At 50.7% G+C, this 18,528-nt stretch overlaps 1 protein-coding gene across 1 annotated transcript in view; it reads left to right on the top strand.

The window, feature by feature from the left end:
* Nucleotides 1–420: 420 nt before the first annotated feature.
* The window catches only part of ITGA11 (integrin subunit alpha 11), a 116,979-nt gene continuing 98,871 nt past the window's right edge, over nt 421–18,528 (top strand). Inside the window, exon 1 of the mRNA XM_016198075.2 lies at nt 421–541. Coding sequence (XP_016053561.2) covers nt 490–541 — 52 coding nt within the window. The 5' untranslated portion in view covers nt 421–489. The remainder of the gene's footprint in view (nt 542–18,528) is intronic.

Consider the following 18,528-nt stretch of genomic DNA (forward strand, 5'->3'; position numbering starts at 1 on the left):
TTGAGGGACATCTACTCCCCTTGGCTAAGGGACACCTGAGTCGCCGCGTGTTCCTGGGTCACCTTAGGTACCCTTCGCAGCTTTGTGAAGCTCTTTCCTCCGGGAAACGAAAATATAAACCATTTTTTCTGAAGGGACTTTAATTGGGTGACGGTGGTATACAAGAAGGTGCTCCCCTGGCGAGGTGGTGCCCAGGATCAGCTCTCCGGGGCTTCCTCCTAAGGCAGAGGTGGGGGCAGGGGAGAGATCTGACCGCGGCTTGGAGAGCGCAGCGTGCCGCCTGCCCAGGTGGCAGAGGGTGGCCGGCCCGAGCGGTGCCCGCGCCCCTCCCCGCCGCCGAGCCCTCCCACTTCCTCTGAACGCGCCGCTGTCAGGGCGCCGCGCGCGGCGGGCGCGCAGTGCAGGCTCCGGCGCCGCGCCCAGGACGCTGCCGCTCTGGCTCGCCGCCCCCGCCGCTCCGCACCGTGAACCCGCCGCCGCACCGGGGCCATGGACCTGCCCGCGGGCCTCCTGGTGGCCTGGGCGCTCAGCCTGTGGCCAGGTACGTGCCCCTCTTGCCTCCCTTGCCTCCGGAGCCGCTCCCTGGCCCGCCGGGGTCTGGGGTCCAGCTGCCAGGAGCGCGACGCCGTGCGCCTCCAGGTCCGACCTTGGCTTCTCTTAGGGACGTGGGTACCCCGGGAACTGGCTGCAGACTGGGGGCTCGGCCAAGTTCCGCAAAAGAGGGAGGCTCGCGGGAGCGACTTGGAGCCGGGAGTTTGGTGTGTTTGGGAAGAGTTGAAGAGGCTCGAGGAGAAAAGCGCTGCGGTCCAGTGGCCCCAGGGGATTCCCCGGCTATCTCCAAGGGCCACGCGGGGTTCCCGCGCCGCCGCCGGGGGCACTCGAGCGTCCCGGGAGCGCCAAGGGCGCGGGGCGCGGGGCGCGGGGCGCGGGCTGGGAAGGGGATGGGACGCGCGGAGCCAACGCCGCCCCGAGCCCCCTGCCCCGAGCGGAGGGCGCATCCTGCAATGTGGAGAGCCCGACGCTGACCCCCGGGGCGCTGGGGAGACCCGGGAGCCCAGAGACGGAGCCAACCCCAGGGCTTTCGGCCCCAAGGCAGTGGCGAGCCATCGACGGCAGGCCAAGGGCGGCCGGGGTCAGCGGCTTCGCAGTCCGGAGACCCCAGAAACGTTATCTGGCACTCGGGGTAGGGACAGGGCATCGCCCCCCACTCCGTGCCCGGAATTATGCAATTATTCAATAATCCCGGGAAGTCCCGGTCGCCGAGACGCTCGGCGCCGCCTGATGCGGGCCAGGTGAGGGGCTCGGTGGGCGTCTCCGGAGGGCGCGGCGGGAGCGGCGGGAGCGAGAGGCAGCCCTGGGACCTCCGCTCTGGGGCACCCCGCCTGGGCTTCCCCACACCGCGCGCCCCGGCCCCACCCGCAGCAACGCGATTCTATGGACCCCGAAAGCTTTGGGGGCCCCTCCACCGGGTGGGGACCAGCGCCCACCTTAGGGACTGGCTGCCCGCCCTTGCTCCCCTTCTGTTTGTGCTCCGGTACTGGGGGGTCAGAGGCCGTGGCCGCGGGAGAGGCACCCTCAGGGAGCATGGGTGGAGATGCCCCTCCCAGCCCACACTCGTTCACCCCAGTTCAGAGGTACCGCGGGAACAAGTGCACCCCCCCCCCACATTGGTCCGTCTATAGCAGAGTTTCTAGGAGTGCCTGTATTTGAAAGGGCCTCTGGTTGGTGGGTTCAATTCAGACCCTAGTGCTACAGTTGAAAACAAACATTGATGCATTAAGTTTTTTTGTTTTTTATTTGGGGGGGCGAGGGGGAGAGACAAGGGAAGGGCTGTAGCCAGGCCAGCATACATCTAGAAACTAGCTTCAGGAAGAGGTGAAGTGTACTCTGGGTCATTTAGGCCGGCGGGAGACAACTCCAGGAACTGTCTTCAAATCACTAGGAGATCCTGCCACAGAAAAAGAGGGTGCACTCCTGTGGGACTCCAGATGGGTGGAACCACCCGGACAGACCCTGAGATGGAGAGGTTGCTTTAGGGGCCAAAGACAGTCTGGACCTCAGGAAGCTAAGCAAAGCCTTTGAAATCAGACTTGGCTTCTAGTCCTGGCTCTGCAGCCCACTCTCTGTACAACCTTGGGTAGGCTAGGCGATTTCTCCAACAGGTTTCCTCCTCAGTGGAATGAAGATAGAAGTTGAGTTCATAATACTATCAGGATGATTAAGAAAAGTCCTTAACACAGCGCTTGGTGCACAGTGGGGCTAAAGTAGTGGTTGTTAATGTGTTGCTCACACAAAGGTGGTGGGGGTGGGGAAATGGGGTGAAGGATGGGGACAGGATTTGTGACTCAGAGCTCCCTTTATATGGAGAAAATCACCCCGGAGTTATGTTTGGTCAGTTTGGGTTCTTGAAATGTGGGATTCATTAAATATATCAATCAATGTTGGAACGACATCTGTTTGCAAGGAGCTGGGACTGTGGCCCAAGCATGTAAGCAATCTGGGCTCTGCCCGGAACTGAGAACAAGGCAAGATCAGGGAAAGCTACATAAATAGAGGCACTAGGGAGTGAATGGCACAGAGAAGGTAAGGGCTGAGGTTCAAACGAGTTCCGTTCCACTAGGAAAAGTAAGGGAGGCTTCCTGGAGGAGATACTATTTGAAAGGGGCTTTGAAGGATTGCGTAGAGTGTGGACAGGCTGTAATGTGGGACTATTCATACATTAGAATTTTTTCCTAGGACCAGTTAAAGAACAAAAAGGCAAATATTTTAAAACCACAAAGGTGAGTCTGGTCAGTGTGGACTCTGAAGGTTGGCACTATGGCAAGGGTCACTGGGCCCATTCCCCTGGCTCCACAGCAGTATTGGTGTTTATCTCTCATTTATTTGTGCCTCACATGGAGTCAATGAGAGAATTACCAGGAAGCTTGCCTACAGTGACGGCACAGCTTGGCTGGGCAGGGGACCTGTTACAGGCCAAGTTGGAAGTAAGTTCTCATTGAGGCTATTATTAATTCAGAGTCTATCTTTCTAGAGCCCCTGCTGCACTCTGGGCAGGGTGATTGAGTGGGCAAAACTATCAAGAAAACCAGAAAAAAAGTGGACCAGTCCAAAGACTTTTCCAGCTGACATTCAGAGAGAGCAGATCCATTGACCAGAATTTGACTACCATAGCACATCTGTAGTAAGGATTAATGACATGGTGATTCTTTAAAACCCAGTCTTCACTGAGCACCTGTTATCTGCCAAGCCCCATAAAAACACAGTGGGAGATCAGGCACAGCTGGGGGTGAAAGCCCTGGGGTCTCACTGCCTGGGGTGGGTCTGGGCTCTGCCAGTTCTCTGTGCCCTTGGCAAGTTACTAAATGGCTCTGTGCCTCAGTTTTCTCACCTGAAAAATGTGGGTAATAATAACAGAACTTACAGATTTATTGAGAGTTAAATGATCAAATGTATATAAAATTCTTGGAAAGTTCCAGGCACATATTAAGCACTCAAGGAGGATGTGTTTCTTCTCTGACACCAGCAGCAGCAGCAGCACTCACGATACTTTCCATTAAGTAAGGAATTTGAGGACGCAGAGATGTAACTTCAAGCTCAAGTCCGTAGGAGAAGTCTAGAGGGAGTGCTGGGGCACAGGAGGCTCAGAGGAGGCCTAATGCCACAGCTCTAAATAAACCTAAACGTCCTGGCCCTTTCTGCCAAAGACCTGGCCCGAAGTCTTGATCATAATAGGAACTCTGGTATTTTTTGCCATTGAGGCTGTCTTAAAGTCAGTATGATTTTAGTGTGAGTGTTTTGTGGTGTTGAAGAGAAGAACCATACCACTCGGCACAGCCTTTGTGTGTCCTTGTGGGTGGAGGTCTTATTGAGCAGAAAACCTTGTATGGAAAAAGCACAGTACTAGGCACTATGGGTGTGCAAAGCCTGAAAAGACCTCAGCCCTGCTCTCCAGTTCTGGAAGAGCAGGGAAAGAGATGAAGTTGTCACTTTGCCTACCCCACTGCCCACCCTGCTGGAAGTTTGCCAGCCAAGCCTCTCACCTTCCACATCAGGCACTGGGGGCCCTAAAGAGATGGTGTGGAGTGTCACCCTCTTTCTCCTTATTTACCACGCCGCCTTGTCAACCCCACAGTGGACCCCCAGAAATGGGATGTCTATCTCCTTGCCATTCTCCCTGTCCCAAGCCCGCCCATACAGGGCTGTGGGCCCTGGAGGACTTCCGATTAATTTGGACTCACCTTAATTTTGCCCTCTCTGACCTTCTTTCTCTCCCCTCCTGTGGTGGAAGCTTCTTCCAGCAGCTGGGAGCTTTCCTTCTGTTCCCTCTCCTCATCACTTAGGCTAAAACTGTCTGAGTTGGCCTGGTGCGGCTCTTGCTATATAGAAAGGAGGTTGGAGAATTTTAAAAGCCCTCTTTTCTCTCCAGGATGCCTGACTTTGGAGATTATCATCTCACTATAGGTTTCAAATCTTACTTTGGGAGTCAAAGTTGAGCCCTATTCTATTGCAGTTGCAAAAAGAAAGGATCCATCGTAATCCTTCCCAGGCAGCAACAGCCTCTGGCTGGCTCAGGAAGGATCAGCTACAAAATAAGCTTTTAACAAGCAGTCGATTTTTAAATGTTATCTCTGCTGGTTCTCATCACTTAATGCCCCATCCCACCAGCCCGTGGGCTACCATCAAGGATTCACAGTCATTTGAAGCTATTTTTCCCCCAAACAATTGTGAGCTCCAAAGATACCCACAGGCCCTCAATATGGGGTGCTTGCTACAGGGAGCTGTGCTCCAGGTGGGGACTGTCCCCAGCCCCCAACATGTAAATCCTAACTGTATGAATTGTGTTACCAGTGAGAAAGGGGAGAGAGAGACTGCAGTTGGTCATCTTGTAAACCAAAAGTAAATAAGCTGCCAAAAAATTCCCTGAAGGGTTTTCATACTGTGTACTCATCACCTGAGTCACAAAATGAGTAAAATCCCACCTGGAGGAAAAAGTCAGTGTGGTCCAACGCCCTCCCTGCCTCTGCCCCTCATTCCCCGTTCACACACACACACACACACACACACACACACACACACGCAACAATAATAATCGGCGTGCCTGGCCTGGGGGCCCAACTGCCTGGATTCAAATCCTTTCTACTTGAATGACCCTGGATAAGCCCTCTGGGCCTCATTTTCCCTAACTGTAAAATGGGGGGAGTAATGACTTCTCAGGCTGATGTGTACATTACATGATCTTAATGGTTCATTCATCTCAAGTGCTTAGGACAGCATCTGGCACCCAGTAAGACCTCAATTAACGGTAGCAATTCTTACCCTTCCCATCATTTATCATTTGATTGATGCCAGCCACTGTGTCAAGCACCACTTCACATCTCAGGCCTTGAAACAGTTCCATCAAGTCACTGTTGCAATCACCAGGTTACACATGAGAAGTTAAATGGCTCATCCATGGTCCTTCAGATTGAGTAAGAGATGGCGTCAGGATTTGTCTGAACCCAAAGCTGCTGCTCTTAATCCATGCATACTATCTCTTTAGAAACTGGGCCTAGAAAGCATAGAAAGACCGATAAGATGCCCTTGCTAAAGAAGCTGTCTTCATGGGATCAGTGTACACCTGGTCCTTCTCACAGGGCCACCAGCCCAGAGAGGCAGCTCCCTTTTTCAGCTAGACAGTGATTTCTCAGTCAAGGTGCTGGCTTGGTGAGACGTGGTCCTCACACGGTGCCCCCTGATATAGGATCCTCTCTCTCACACTGCATCCTCTTTGAGAGCCAAGTGGGGCTCTTTCACCTGCCCCCAAGTGCCCAGTACTCTGGACCAGTCTGCCCTAGGGCTCCCTCTCTAACCACCCTCATGGTCCAGGCTGGGTGTTCCTCTCCTCCCTTCCTACCTCTTTTCCCATTCCCCTAATCAAAGCTTTCTCTGAGCTCCATGCCTAATGAGTTCATTCATGCTGAACAGCACTAACGAGTGATGAGAACTTCATGTGTCCTACCCAAAGGGGTTTATATTTTAACTGGCTGTGCCTTGAGTCAGAGGAGTAAAGGGCTAATGGTGGAACTTCAGACACCAGCACCAGCCAGCAGACAAAATAATTGAGGCAGGGGTACCTGTCTGGCACAGTTCAACTGCTCAGCCCATTTCCATCACCGGCCAGGTGCACCTACCCTGGCCCTTTGGACGATGACAGCTTTATCCTATGACACAGAAGAAGCCAGTCTGTGGCTTGGGTGATGCCGTTCTAAAGCAGGGAGAGGTTTTTCCACGTGGCGTGTGGGGCGAGTTAGGCAACTTGCTATAGCAACGTGCTCTGGGATTCCAAACAGGATGACACAGAGAAGTGGCTCCTGCCTCTGCAGCTGGGGCTAACGGCTTTCTTCCACCAGCAGCATCACTCAGCTGGGTCAGGCCATGAGAAATCCTGACCCTGAAGGTTTCTACGGCCTACTTCTTTGCAGATTGGGAGGACCGGGCCTCAGGAAAGCCATGGAAAAAACATGAAATGAACAAGTGGGTACAGCTCCTGACAGTCTGCAAAGAGCACTCCCATATGTTTGTTCTATCAGTCAGGATGGGCCAGGATAGGCCAGATGAGGCCAAAGCTGCCATGGGCTTTAGATAGATAGGGAAACTGAGGCTCTTAAAGTTTGAATGATTTCCTGTATTTTCCCAAGATCACTGGGAACTCAGGGGCAGGTCTTATGGCCAAAGGTGACATTAGGAACCAAATTTGCTACACCCATCAGAGAAACTTAAGGAGAAAGCAATGCGTCAGCCAAAGGAATGAAGTTCTAATGGTATATTTTCTACATCTGTGGCAGGCAGGTAGGACAAGGTCATTGAAATCATTCTCTGTAGACCTCTGGGGGTGTCCACTATGTCCACCATCCTCCCTCTTAGCCTGGCCCATCTCCCCTGCCAGAGAGAAGGCCACAAAGGAATGTCCATCTACTTTCCTTCTGATGGAATTGCTCTTTCATATCCCCTGATATTCAGTGATTTGTGGCAATCATAAAGTCCCATAAATAATTTACAGACTGAGCTCTTCTCTGAGTTTATTTGCACCAGTTACTAACACATGCAGGACCAGCTACATAATCTGTGGGTCCTTGTTTAAAAATTATTAAGAATTTCAAGATGGCCTCAGAAAAGCATTAAACCAATCAAAACCTCAGGCCCTTCTGAGTTTGGGGCCCTGAGCAACTGCACAACTATGAAGATGACCCTGCTCGTGTGGTTGTCCCCACAGGCCTGTAACTTGGCAAGGAGGCACCATGATCCCACTTTACAGATGGAGAAACTGGGTGGCTTATCCATTTGGCCAACATGTACTGAATGCCCACCACATCCCAGGCACCACCAGGTTCTGGGGATTCCACAGCCTCGGCCTCAAGGAACACAGTGGGGGAGGAAAAGCACAGACCACACACAGACTGCAGGGCTCAGGCAAAATGCTGGTGTCCATAGATGCAGGGGTGTCCACGGAGCAATTCAAAAGATGCTTCTTTTGACTTTGCACAGAATCCACACAAAATTCAGAAGATGCTTCTGTCTCCATTTACTGCCCTAAGACCACTTTGAGAAGTTTGGAGGGAGGGAAGCCTTCAAGCATTTGACACTGGGCTCTGGAGTAAGTCACCTTGGTGACTGCTGGCCTTTCTGCAGCTGCAGGTGTTTGCACCGCTGTGGTCTTGTTGGTCCTCAGGTTTGTTTACCTGCCTACCTTGGCCTTCCCTCTTGGTCTATCATGGAATTGCAGGCGATCAGCAAATCCAGTGATGAACAGAGAATGATGGTGTAAAACAAAACCTCTGCCCAGGCCCCACCCCAGACCATGTCATCACTGTCCATGGTGGAGCCCAGCATTGGTATTTTTTCAAGCTCTCCGATAATTCTAATGGGCAGCCAAGCCTGAGAATCATCGATGTCATCTAAACCTAATTAATCCCCAGTCAAGCAAAAGAGAAAATGCCGTCCAGGGAAGGGAAATGATTTGCTCAGGGTCACGATGTTGCCAGTTCTCCTGACTCAGCTCTTCTGGTCCAACTACCCAGCCTGAATTTGCACAGGATTCACAGCCAGGCTGGGCTGGAGACACAACCTGGAGTCAGATTTGAGAGCCTGGATGCAAGGTGGAATTTGGGAGTAAAAGTTGGTAGCAGAAGGGTTATTTGTTGGCAGCCCAGTCTCTGTCCACCACCCCCCCAGGCCATAAGGTATTGATCACTGTGTGGCCCCAATTAGGAGACCCAAGAAAGACAAAGGGGGGCTACAGGGACTGATTAGGCAGAGGATCCGGGTCAGAACTGCCCCCAGACAGATGGAGCAGCACAGGAGGTTAGGGGAAGCAGGAGGTGTCCAGCAAGAGTTGGATGAAGCCCATTAGGGTCCTTCCAACCCTGTGATTCTGGGCCCTGCTGGAGCTGTTGTGAGTGTTCAGGTGAAGGAAATGCCTGACTGAGTGAGGAAGGGATGCTCCATCATGGAGAGAGAGGAGGCTGGCCTGGGGGCAGAGCAAGGGGGCCCTGGGAATTCTCTGAGTCCCCAGCCCAAACTCAGGTGTCATTGTGCCTCTAGCCTCAATCCATCTAGACCTTTCTCAATAGAAGCCAAAGTGAGGCTAAATGACAGACTGTGTTGTGTACTCAGTCCCCTGCTTAAAACCCTCATTGGCTCCCTATTTCCATTAGGTTAAGTCCAGACTCTTCAACGGAGCTAACCAGACCCTGAAGGGTTAGCCCTGGCCTGCACTCAGGACTCACCTCTAGCAGCACCAAGAGCACCTGCATACCCCTACACCATGCCTACCAGGCTGAGCACCTTAGCTTCTCAAACACACCCGCTTTCTCTAGCCTTCACTCATATAATTTCCTATGTCCCATCCTGCCTCCTTTCTCCTGGCTGCCTCCCACTTATTCTTCAGGTCTCCACTTGGGCACTACTTCCTGAAAGCCGTACCTGACCCCTTAACTAGACCTTGAAGCCCTATTTCTGTGATTGTAATACACTCTGTACTTCACCCATCAGCCAGTATTAGAGTTACCTGAGCATCTTCCCCCGCTGGACTGAGAGCAGGAGCCTCATCTCCTGTTAGCCTCTGTGTCCCCAGCTCTCACACAGTGTCAGACATAGTAGGTGCTCAATTAATGTGTTGAACGAATGTAAGAACTGTCTACCCAAATAGAAAGATATTTAAGGGCAAGATAAATGTCTTAAATTTTTTGCACATGTGCCCCCCAGGAGGTCCCAGTACAATAGAATGTATGAGCCAGGCCCTGTGCTAGGTGCTCTGGGGGTTAAAAGCTAAGACATAAGTCCTGGCCTTTTAAGGAGTTTATGGTTAGTAGAAGAGAAGATTCTTGGATAAACAGCTCTCATACAAGGGGATGAGAGGAATAATAAAGGCTGTAAGAGAGCTACGGATAAAAGACTCTGGGATTTGAGAGATAAGAAAGATTATTTGTAAGTGCAGGAAAGGTAGAGACTATATCTGGGCAAACAGCCTGATGTTTTCTCAACAGGATGCTGAGTATGTGCTGTGGGGAACTGCCAGAAGGAACAGTGGGCAGAGACTGCTGAGAAAGGACCCAAATGCCAACTAAGACATTTGGATTGATTGATTGATTGATTGATCCTTACCTGAAGACATGCTTAGAGAGAGGAAAGGAGAGAGACAGAGACAGAGAAACAGAAATATGAGAAACATCAATCGGTTGCCTTCTGTACATGCCCCCCAACCAGGGATTGAACCCCCAACCCAAGTATGTGCCCTGACCAGCAACCTTTTGGTGCACAGGACTAACCTCTGGCAGGGCAAGGCATTTGGATTTAGCGGATGAGGAGCTCTTGAAGGTTTTTGAGGGAAGGTGTGGGCATGTTCTAATCTGCATTTTGAAAAGCTCCAGGGTGATGGGGGGGGGGGGGGGGGGACCACAGGACAACACCTGGGAACAGGTTTGAAATGATGAAAAGGGCACTGCAGTGACCAGGGCAAGAGGCCACCAGAGCCTGAAATGAAGGCGGCAAGCTGAAAGGGAAGTGAAACTGAGGGGCAGAATCAAGCAGGGACCTGGTTGCCAGGAAGGAAAGGTGGCTGGAAGGCCAAAGGGTGGCGCCACTGACCTGAGGAGAAGGAGGTCTGAGGAGGGGGAAGCTGAGTCAGTCTGGACATGTTAACTTTGCAGGGTTCGTGGGGCAGGTGGAGGTGGCCCTCGGGCAGTTGGAAATGTTGGCCAGAACTTGGAAGGGAGCCTGTTACATATCTGTGCCTTGGTGACATGCTGTCCTGAGTGACAGGGAGCTCCCGAGGCATGGGGCCTCCTGTCCCTCCATCCCTTTTCCAGTCCAGAAGCAATGATTCATGCCCCAAACTTAAAGAAAACCCACGTTCTGATTTTAAAAGCCTTTCTGAGCAGAAGAAACCAGTGAGAGGGCCAGGCCAGACCACAAGCCAAACAGCTGTGGAATGTGCTTGCTGCTGATGGTGAGGCCAGCCAGGGGCATCAACACTGGCAGGCCCGGCAAGGGGCCCGCCGATTATTCTGAATGGGTCGAAACTGTCACCAAGATTGCCCCTGCTCTCTTCTCTCTTTTCATCGTGGATCTGACCGTCTTCCAGCACATTTTCCAATTAGCCCCTCCCCCACCCCACCCCAACCTGTCGGTTCCACTGGTCCTACATCATCCTTAATGGGAAAGTGCCATCTTCCCACCTCTGCTCAGCCTGGAGGACTATGACCAGGAGGCAGGCCGGGGTCTGGGGGCTACCCAGAAGGCTCCTATGGCCTGTAGCAATAGTCACCTAACTGATCTCCCTGCATCTGCCCTTGTGCCCTTGAGGATCTTCCACCCAGGAGCCAGAGGGATGCTGCTAGAATGTAGGTGAGCTCATGTCCTGTCCTTCCTGCTCTCCAAACCCCCTAAGCCTCCCCTTCTTACTCTGAATAAGAGGTCCTGTGTGATCTGCTCCCTCTGCCTTCCTGACCTCATCTTCCACTCCTCCCCCACTTGCTCATTCAGTTCCACCCACAGTTTCCGGAAGGCTCTTCAAACATATCAGCCACCTCGGGCTTTGCACTTGCTGTTCCTTCTGTCTGGAATGCTTTTCACCAAAGAGACTCTTTCACTTCCTTTAGGTCTTTCCTCCAGCATCACCATCTCATGGGGGCCTTTCCGATGCCCCTGACTGAAATTTCAACCTCCCCCTGCTTTGGTCTCACTGAGGCATTTCTAATTGTCTGGCATTATTACCTATTTATTTGTTCACCTTGTTTATCAGCTGTCTCCTCCAACAGAATGTAACCATGAGAGCAAAGATTCTTGTATGTTGTGTTTACTTATGTATCCCAGGGTCCAGGGCAGTGCCGGCCCGAGTCAGCTAGAAATAAATAGTTGTGGAAAGAATTAATTAACCACTGAAAATTTCATCCTGGCCTGCTGTGCAACAGCCTGAAATACCACTATCTGTTCCCCTTGGGATTAACATCACCCTCTCTCCAGTCACCTTTCATGAGATGCCATTCCCCTAGGTGGGCACAGGTTCAGCCCTCACACTTCTGGCTTTCTTTCCAGACAAGCAGAGGCTACTGACAGTTGCAGGTGGGCAGCGCAAGGAGGGGGGGGGGGGCGGGGAGGGGCGCTGTTGAAGGGAAGAGGCCTTGAAAGGAGCAAATGAGTTCACAGCAGGCAGCCCAGCTGGCCCTGTGCTGTTCCGTGTTATTTACTGTGACTCAGAAACACAAGGAGACATGAAAAGGTCTTGTTTTACACAGTGCAAACCTGGGTATATAATGGGACTTCCCAGGAAACAAGGGGCATGAAGCAGAAGTTCAAAATGCCTCATTTCCCACAAAAGGGTAGTGATTCAGACATATCCATATACCAAAGAACACCACCATGTCATTTAGTATCCCAGAAGGAGCTGGCAGTGCCCAGAGAAGATGGCAGGGACTGAACAGTAGACCCCAGGTCGTGACCCAGTCCCTTCAAACCACTAGACCAGAATCTGCTCTGGTGGCTTGGGAGATGACAAGAAACCCATTATACAGGTAGAGAGATTGAGCCTGAGCCCAACAAAGTTCATATGAGGGTCATGTTCCACTGACTTGGCATTTGAATACTGACCCTGACACTTATTAAGTGTGTGACCTTGGGCAGATCATTTCCTCTCTTTAGCATGTATAATTGAAATTATAATGTCTACACTGTAGAATTAGCATGAAAAATTGTAAACAATACTGATTACCACACAAAATGTCTGGCAAGGATGAGGTGCTCAATAAACGTTATTTATTGCATTTAGCAACAGTAATACTTGCTCACGTTCCCTGGAGATTTCAGCTCATCAGGTTTTATTCTAAGCACTCATCCTCTCGATGATCCTGCAAGAGGGTACTATTCCCCCACTTTAGAGATGAGGAAACTGAGGTACATAGAAGTTAAGTAACTTACCCAAGATCACCCAGGTGATAAAGTCACGGCCTGGGATTTGAACTCAGGCAGTCTGATTCCAGAGACAGCAATTCTGAGAGGTTACGTGACTCCCCGAAGGTCACACGGGTGCCGATAAACAAGAGAGCCAGAATCCAAATCCAGCTTTGGTCATCTTGAAAGCCTGCCTTCTCTCCTGCTTTTCATGTGCTGCCCACATGGCTTTTTGCTTAATAATTTTCTTTAAATTGACTTTAAATTTTCTGTCTTTGTACTTAGCTTCATCCTAAGCAATAATTGCGGTGAAACCTAAGGTTTCATTTGCTTGTAATTTTTAATATTCATTAAAGAAACACAAGTAGTCAAGTTTTAGTGTCCACTCTTGTCCCACCTAAACTCTTCTCACCCATTACACTATGGGGACACTGGGTCACGATGTGCAGTCTCAGGAAGGACAGATACCCCAACTCTGCTCACCCAGAACTGAAATGCGATGGGGCTCAGGTTAGACTGGGGGTGTTTTATGAAATGGACTTAAACTCGGTCCATCTGTGTGACATGATTTCCTTGTTGCCCTGGCTCTCTCTCCCTGGAGGTTTGACCAAGGCCTTTTTAAGGGCCAGCGAGCCCTTGGCATTCACCAGAAAGAGTCTAGAGAAGCTGACTGTTGTCCAGACGACAGGAGTGGCCGTTTCCTCTCGCACCTAGTCCACCCCAGGGTGAGGCCCAGGAGAGCACTTTCCCGCCGCCTTGCGACTTGCTAGCCAAGTCCCTTGCTGCTTCTGCGGCGTTGCTTGGCTTGGCAGCAGCCCCGCTAGACTGCTCTCATTGCTAATTGGGGCGGGCCAGGGAAAAGGGTCTGCCTAGGGTTCCCCATTCATGAGGGCAGGGGGGGATTTTATGTGGAACCAGAGGTTCAGATGAAAGTTTTGATGAGCATGAGGCTGGCCTAGAGTTCGTGGGGTGGAGTGGAAAGGGATGTGGTTGGTGGGGGAGCGGGAACCGCAAGTCTATTGCCCCCATGAAAGAAGATAAAACCCCTAATCATCTCCCTAATAAATGTCCTTAGTGGAAATAGGTTAAAGTGGAGAGGAGCTTTTTGCTTTTTCTAAGAACTAGCAGCTCCAGAAAGACCTCCTTTTCTAGGAAGCCCTCCTGGACCACTACCAAAGAGATTTCTGTGGGCTTTTCTATCTTATCAGTAGTACCCCCATTCTCCAGAAGGCGGCCTGGCCCTTTGGGCAGTGGGCACTGTTCACTTGCCTCCCTCTTACTTTCTCCTCCATGTGGCATCGCACCATCCTGCCCTACCTCCAACACACACCCCTTTAGGGTCTTGACACTGCCTCAGGCAGCTCAGACCAGTCAGCATCCCCTCTTCTTCAGAACCTGGCTCTGCTCAGCATTCTGGGCGGTAAAATAGCTATGAAGTCATTCACACAGGGGAGTTCATGGCTGATAGAATATTACACTTACCCCACCCCTTATTGATGTTTTTTAGAAATGGCTGCTTGAAACCAGCCATGACTTAGCCCAGATGGGTCAGTCTGAGCTAATCCTGAATGTTACAGATGTGGAAACCAAAGCCTGGGGCTTGATTACATCTTTCACTAGCTGGATCCTACAAGCCTAGGGTAACGAAAAAGCCCTGGGCTGCAATACTAAATTTGAGAGAGTCAAGTATCCTCTTAAGACCTCCATTTAATCACCTCTAAAACAAATGTTTGGCCTCCCTGATTCCAAAAGCCCTTTGGGGCTATGCTCCCATGCTTCCATGAACATTTCCTGAGTCAGAACCTAGACTATGACTATAAAGTACATGTAACATGAGAAAGAAGTTGACAACAGGGACTTTGTTTTAAAATAATTTCATCTAGTGCATGGGTGGACCCAGTGCCTAATTGGCTCTCCCTCATCCACAGGTCCATGAGGAACCCTGGGGCTCAGAGGCCTCTTGAGAGGCCTCAGTACCAAGTATCTGGCTCAGAGGGAACTTGGAACCTGAACATCCTAGACAAGTGGCCATCCTGGCTTGCATTCCTGCAATGACAGAGAGCTCATCACCTCACAAGGCAGGCCTTTGTTTTCCAGCAAAGACTGATAGAGTCATGAGCCCTTGACTCTTCTAAAGACCTAAAATTGGCAGTAGACATTTGGGATAGTTGGTTGTTGTTTTTTAATTTATCTTTATTGTTGAAAATATTACAGATGCCCCCTTTTTTCCTCATTGACCCCTTCCATCCCACATCCACTTCCTGCCCCAGGCCTTCTCCACACTATTGTCTGTGTCCTTGGGTTATGCATATATGCATGTAAGTTCTTTGGTTAATCTCTTCCTGTCTGACCACCCAACCACCCCCACCTTCCCTCTGAGATCCCTCAGTCTGTTCCATACTTCTATGTCACTGAATCTATTTTTTTTTTATCTTTATTGTTGAAAGTATTACAGGTGTCTCATTTTTTCCCCCCAATTGACCTCCTCCACCTCGCTCCCACCCCCTCCCCAGGCCTTCACCCCGTTATTGACTGTGTCCATGGGTTATGCTTATATGCATATAACTTCTTTGGTTAATCTCTTCCCACCCTCCTTCCCTCTTTCCTCTGAAATATGATCATCTTTTGCATGCGTCAATGTCTCTGGATTTATTTAATCCATCAGATTCTTTTGTTCATTGGCTTCTTCTTAAGGAACACCCTTCAACATTTCCTGTAGTGCTGGTCTGGTGGTGATGAACTCATTTAGCTTTTGCTTGTCTAAGAAGCTCTTTATTTGATCTTCAATTCTAAATGATAGCTTTGTTGGGTAGAGCAGTCTTGGTTGTAGTACCATGTATTTCATCACTTTGAATCTTTCTTGCCACTCCCTTCTGGCCTGCAAAGTTTCTGTTGAGAAATCAGCTGACAGTTGTATGGGTGCTCCCTTGTAGGTAACTAATTGCTTTTCTCTTGCTGCTTTTAAGATCCTCTCTTTGTCTTTAACCTTTGGCATTTTAATTCTGATGTGTCTTGCTGTGGGCCTCTTTGGGTTTCTCTTGTTTGGGACCCTCTGTGCTTCCTGGACTTGTAAGTCTATTTCTTTCCCCAGGTAGGGGAAGTTTTCTGTCATTATTTTTTCAAATAGGTTTTCAATTTCTTGCTCTCTTTTTTCTCCTTCTGTCACCCCAATAATATGAATGTTGGGCCTCTTGAAGTTGTCCCAGAGGCTCCTTATACTATCTTCACATTTCTGGATTCTTTTTTCTTTTTGCTCTTCTGGTTGGGTGTTTTTTGTTACTTCATGTTCCAGATTGCTGATTTGATTCTCAGCGTCCTCTACTTTACCGTTGACCCCTGTAAATTATTCTTCATTTCAGTTTCTGTAGCCTTCATTTCAAATTTGTACTTTATTATGTTATAGATTTTCTGTTATTTCCCTAATAGTATGCTTAAACATCCTTATAAACAAAATTCTGAACTCTGTATCTGTTAGCTTGCTTGGATCTATTTCATTTAGTTCCTCTTCTAGAGATTTCTTCTGTTCTTTGCTTTGTGACATGTTTCTTTGCCTCCTCATTTTGGCTGCTTCCAGGTGTTTGTTTCTATGTATTAGGTAGAGCTGCTATGTCTCCTGGAATTTGTAGAGTAGCTTTGTGTAGTAGGCATCCTGTAGGGTCCAGTGGCTCAGCCTCCCCAGTCACCTGAGGTGGGCCTTCTAGGTGCTCCCCTGTGTGGGCTGTGTGCACTGTCCTGTTCTAGTGAGCCTTGGTTGCTGTTGGCATCACTGGGAGGAATTGACCCCCAGGCCAATCAGCTGTGAGGACCAGCTGCAACTACAGCCAAAGAGCTGCTGTGCTGGAGACACCTCTATGGAGCAGGATTTACTTCAGTGGAGCTTTGGTGTTCACCAAGTGTGCCCCTGAGTGTGTCACTCGTGGATGTGGTAGGGTTGTAATCCAGCATGGCCAAGTTTGACTACCAGGTGCATTGTCTCTGGAGCCTCCTGGGAGGTGAAAAGTCAGCTTCTGTTAGTGCCTTGCCCAGGGCCACCCAACATGAACTACTCAGCAAACCATAGATGGCTGCTACTTGTGCTGGGCTTGGAGGTGTCCAGGAAAGGCCAAGCTATGAGCCAATGCAGGCTGCCACCAGTGCCAGGCCTGGGCCACTTATCAAGGCATATGGGGCACACTGCTGCTTGTTTGAAAGATTTTAGGAAAGTCCTAAGGATGAGGCTGGAGAGGCCACTTGCGTAGAAAAGCCCCTGGAAATGGCCTGGATGAGCTTGCAGGTGGGGAGGGGCGGGGCCTCCTGGAATCACGGGGCGGGGCCAAAGGTGTGAGTCAGGTGCTGGCCATTCAAATACGGCGCCTGCCTGCCGGCTGTGTGGGGGAGGATTCGCCAAAGGAGCAATGGCCTCTGCAGCTCTTCTGCCTGGGAGGAAGCTGCCCCCCCACCTCTCACCCGGATTCCAGGCAGGTTAGTTCCTCCCCGAGTGTCCCAGGTCCTTTCAAGCTGCTGCCCGGCGCTGGGCTCAGAGGGAGCGTCCGAGTGAGTCCGTGTGCAGGCCCTTTAGGAGGAGCTGCTGGGGCTCCCGCAGCCTCCGCGACCCTCAGGGACAGTCCCCGCTGGTTTCACAGCCCGAGGTGTGGGGACGTCTTCCCGTCCCTGGAGCCCTGGGTTGGGGGCCTGCTGTGGGGCTGGGACCCCTCACTCCTCCGGGAAACCCCCACCCCCGAGATTCCCTCCCGGGTTTAAACTGTGGCACCGGGTGTGGGCCCGAGGCCTCATCTCCACGACTCAGACCTGATCCGCCCGAGTCTCCGCCCCTCCTACCGGTCTTGGTGCTTCTTCAGTTCCCTGCTTGTAGGGCTTCTGTGCAGCCAGATCTCAGGAGGCTCTGAGTGACGGTGGTTCTGTATTTTAGTTGTAATTTGATGTGGTTGGGGGAGGCAGCGGGTGCAGCAGCTACCTACACCACCATCTTGTTTCCTCTACTGAATCCATTTTGTTCATCAGTTTATTATGTTCTTTAGATTCCATATATAAATGAGATCATGTGATATTTGTCTTTCTTTGCCTGGTTTATTTCGCTTAGCATAATATTCTCCAAGTCGATCCATACCGTCCCAAAGGGTAAGAGTGTGATAGTTTTGAAACAATGAGTAACTGCCATACACCAAAAACCAAGGAGCTTCTTCCTCGCCCTCAGAGAACCAAAACACTTCCACTACCCAGTATCCTTCATCCCCACCAAGCCCAGCCAATAGCATCCAGCTTAACTTGGGTTCTGGTGGATCTATGCTGAGTTCTGTGCAGCCAGAGAACTTTTTAGATGGGTGTGGGTGTATCCACTGTAGGGTGGGCCCTGCAGGCTTGGAAGGGAAGGGCCCCCACAATTCCTTTTTTTAGTTCGCATTCAAAACCCAGGGTCAGACAAGCACAGCAGTTCTCCGGGTCCTCACTGCCCTACTTCCTCTCCTCCAAGGGAAAGCCCTGCCACAAATTGCATATGCTGAGCCTTGTCTTGCTCTTACTTTGTCCAAACACTCCCTGGGCTGGGGCTAATCTGGATGCACAGTGCTCTTGATCCACACACCCATGACAAGCAGAAAATAATCGTAGGAGTTGGAAAACCAAAACCAAACTGTCTGAGTTCTTTGAGCTGGTTAGTATGTCAGGAAAGGGAGGGACTCACTGTCCAATTCGGATCCCTTTGAAATGGCCAGTGGCCAGGATCAGAGTGGGAAGAGCTGCCACGTACAGCTATGCAGGCTGCACACCGCATAACTCAATCAACTACAATGTAAACAGCACCCTCTGCAGTTGTGTAACACAATGCAGTGACCTCAGGAGCCAGAGGTAAAGAAAGTGGTAACAGGGTATATAAAGGGGCTCCATTAAATCTTATATAGGGACTTAGACGTTGAGCGTCTAGTCCAGTGTGCCTTTTGCAGTTAAGGAAACAGAGCAAGGAAGAGGAAGAATCTGGTCCTAAATCATAAAACACGTCAGAAGTCAAGCCGGGACTAGAACCAGGGCTTCTGAAGCCCAAGTCAGAACTCTAACTTCCCTCCCTCCCTCAGGTTTAGAGTACTACGACCCCTTCAACTCCTTGTT

Source organism: Miniopterus natalensis, chromosome 1, assembly GCF_054644295.1.
Source record: "Miniopterus natalensis isolate mMinNat1 chromosome 1, mMinNat1.hap1, whole genome shotgun sequence".
In the NCBI taxonomy this organism is placed as follows: domain Eukaryota; kingdom Metazoa; phylum Chordata; class Mammalia; order Chiroptera; family Miniopteridae; genus Miniopterus; species Miniopterus natalensis.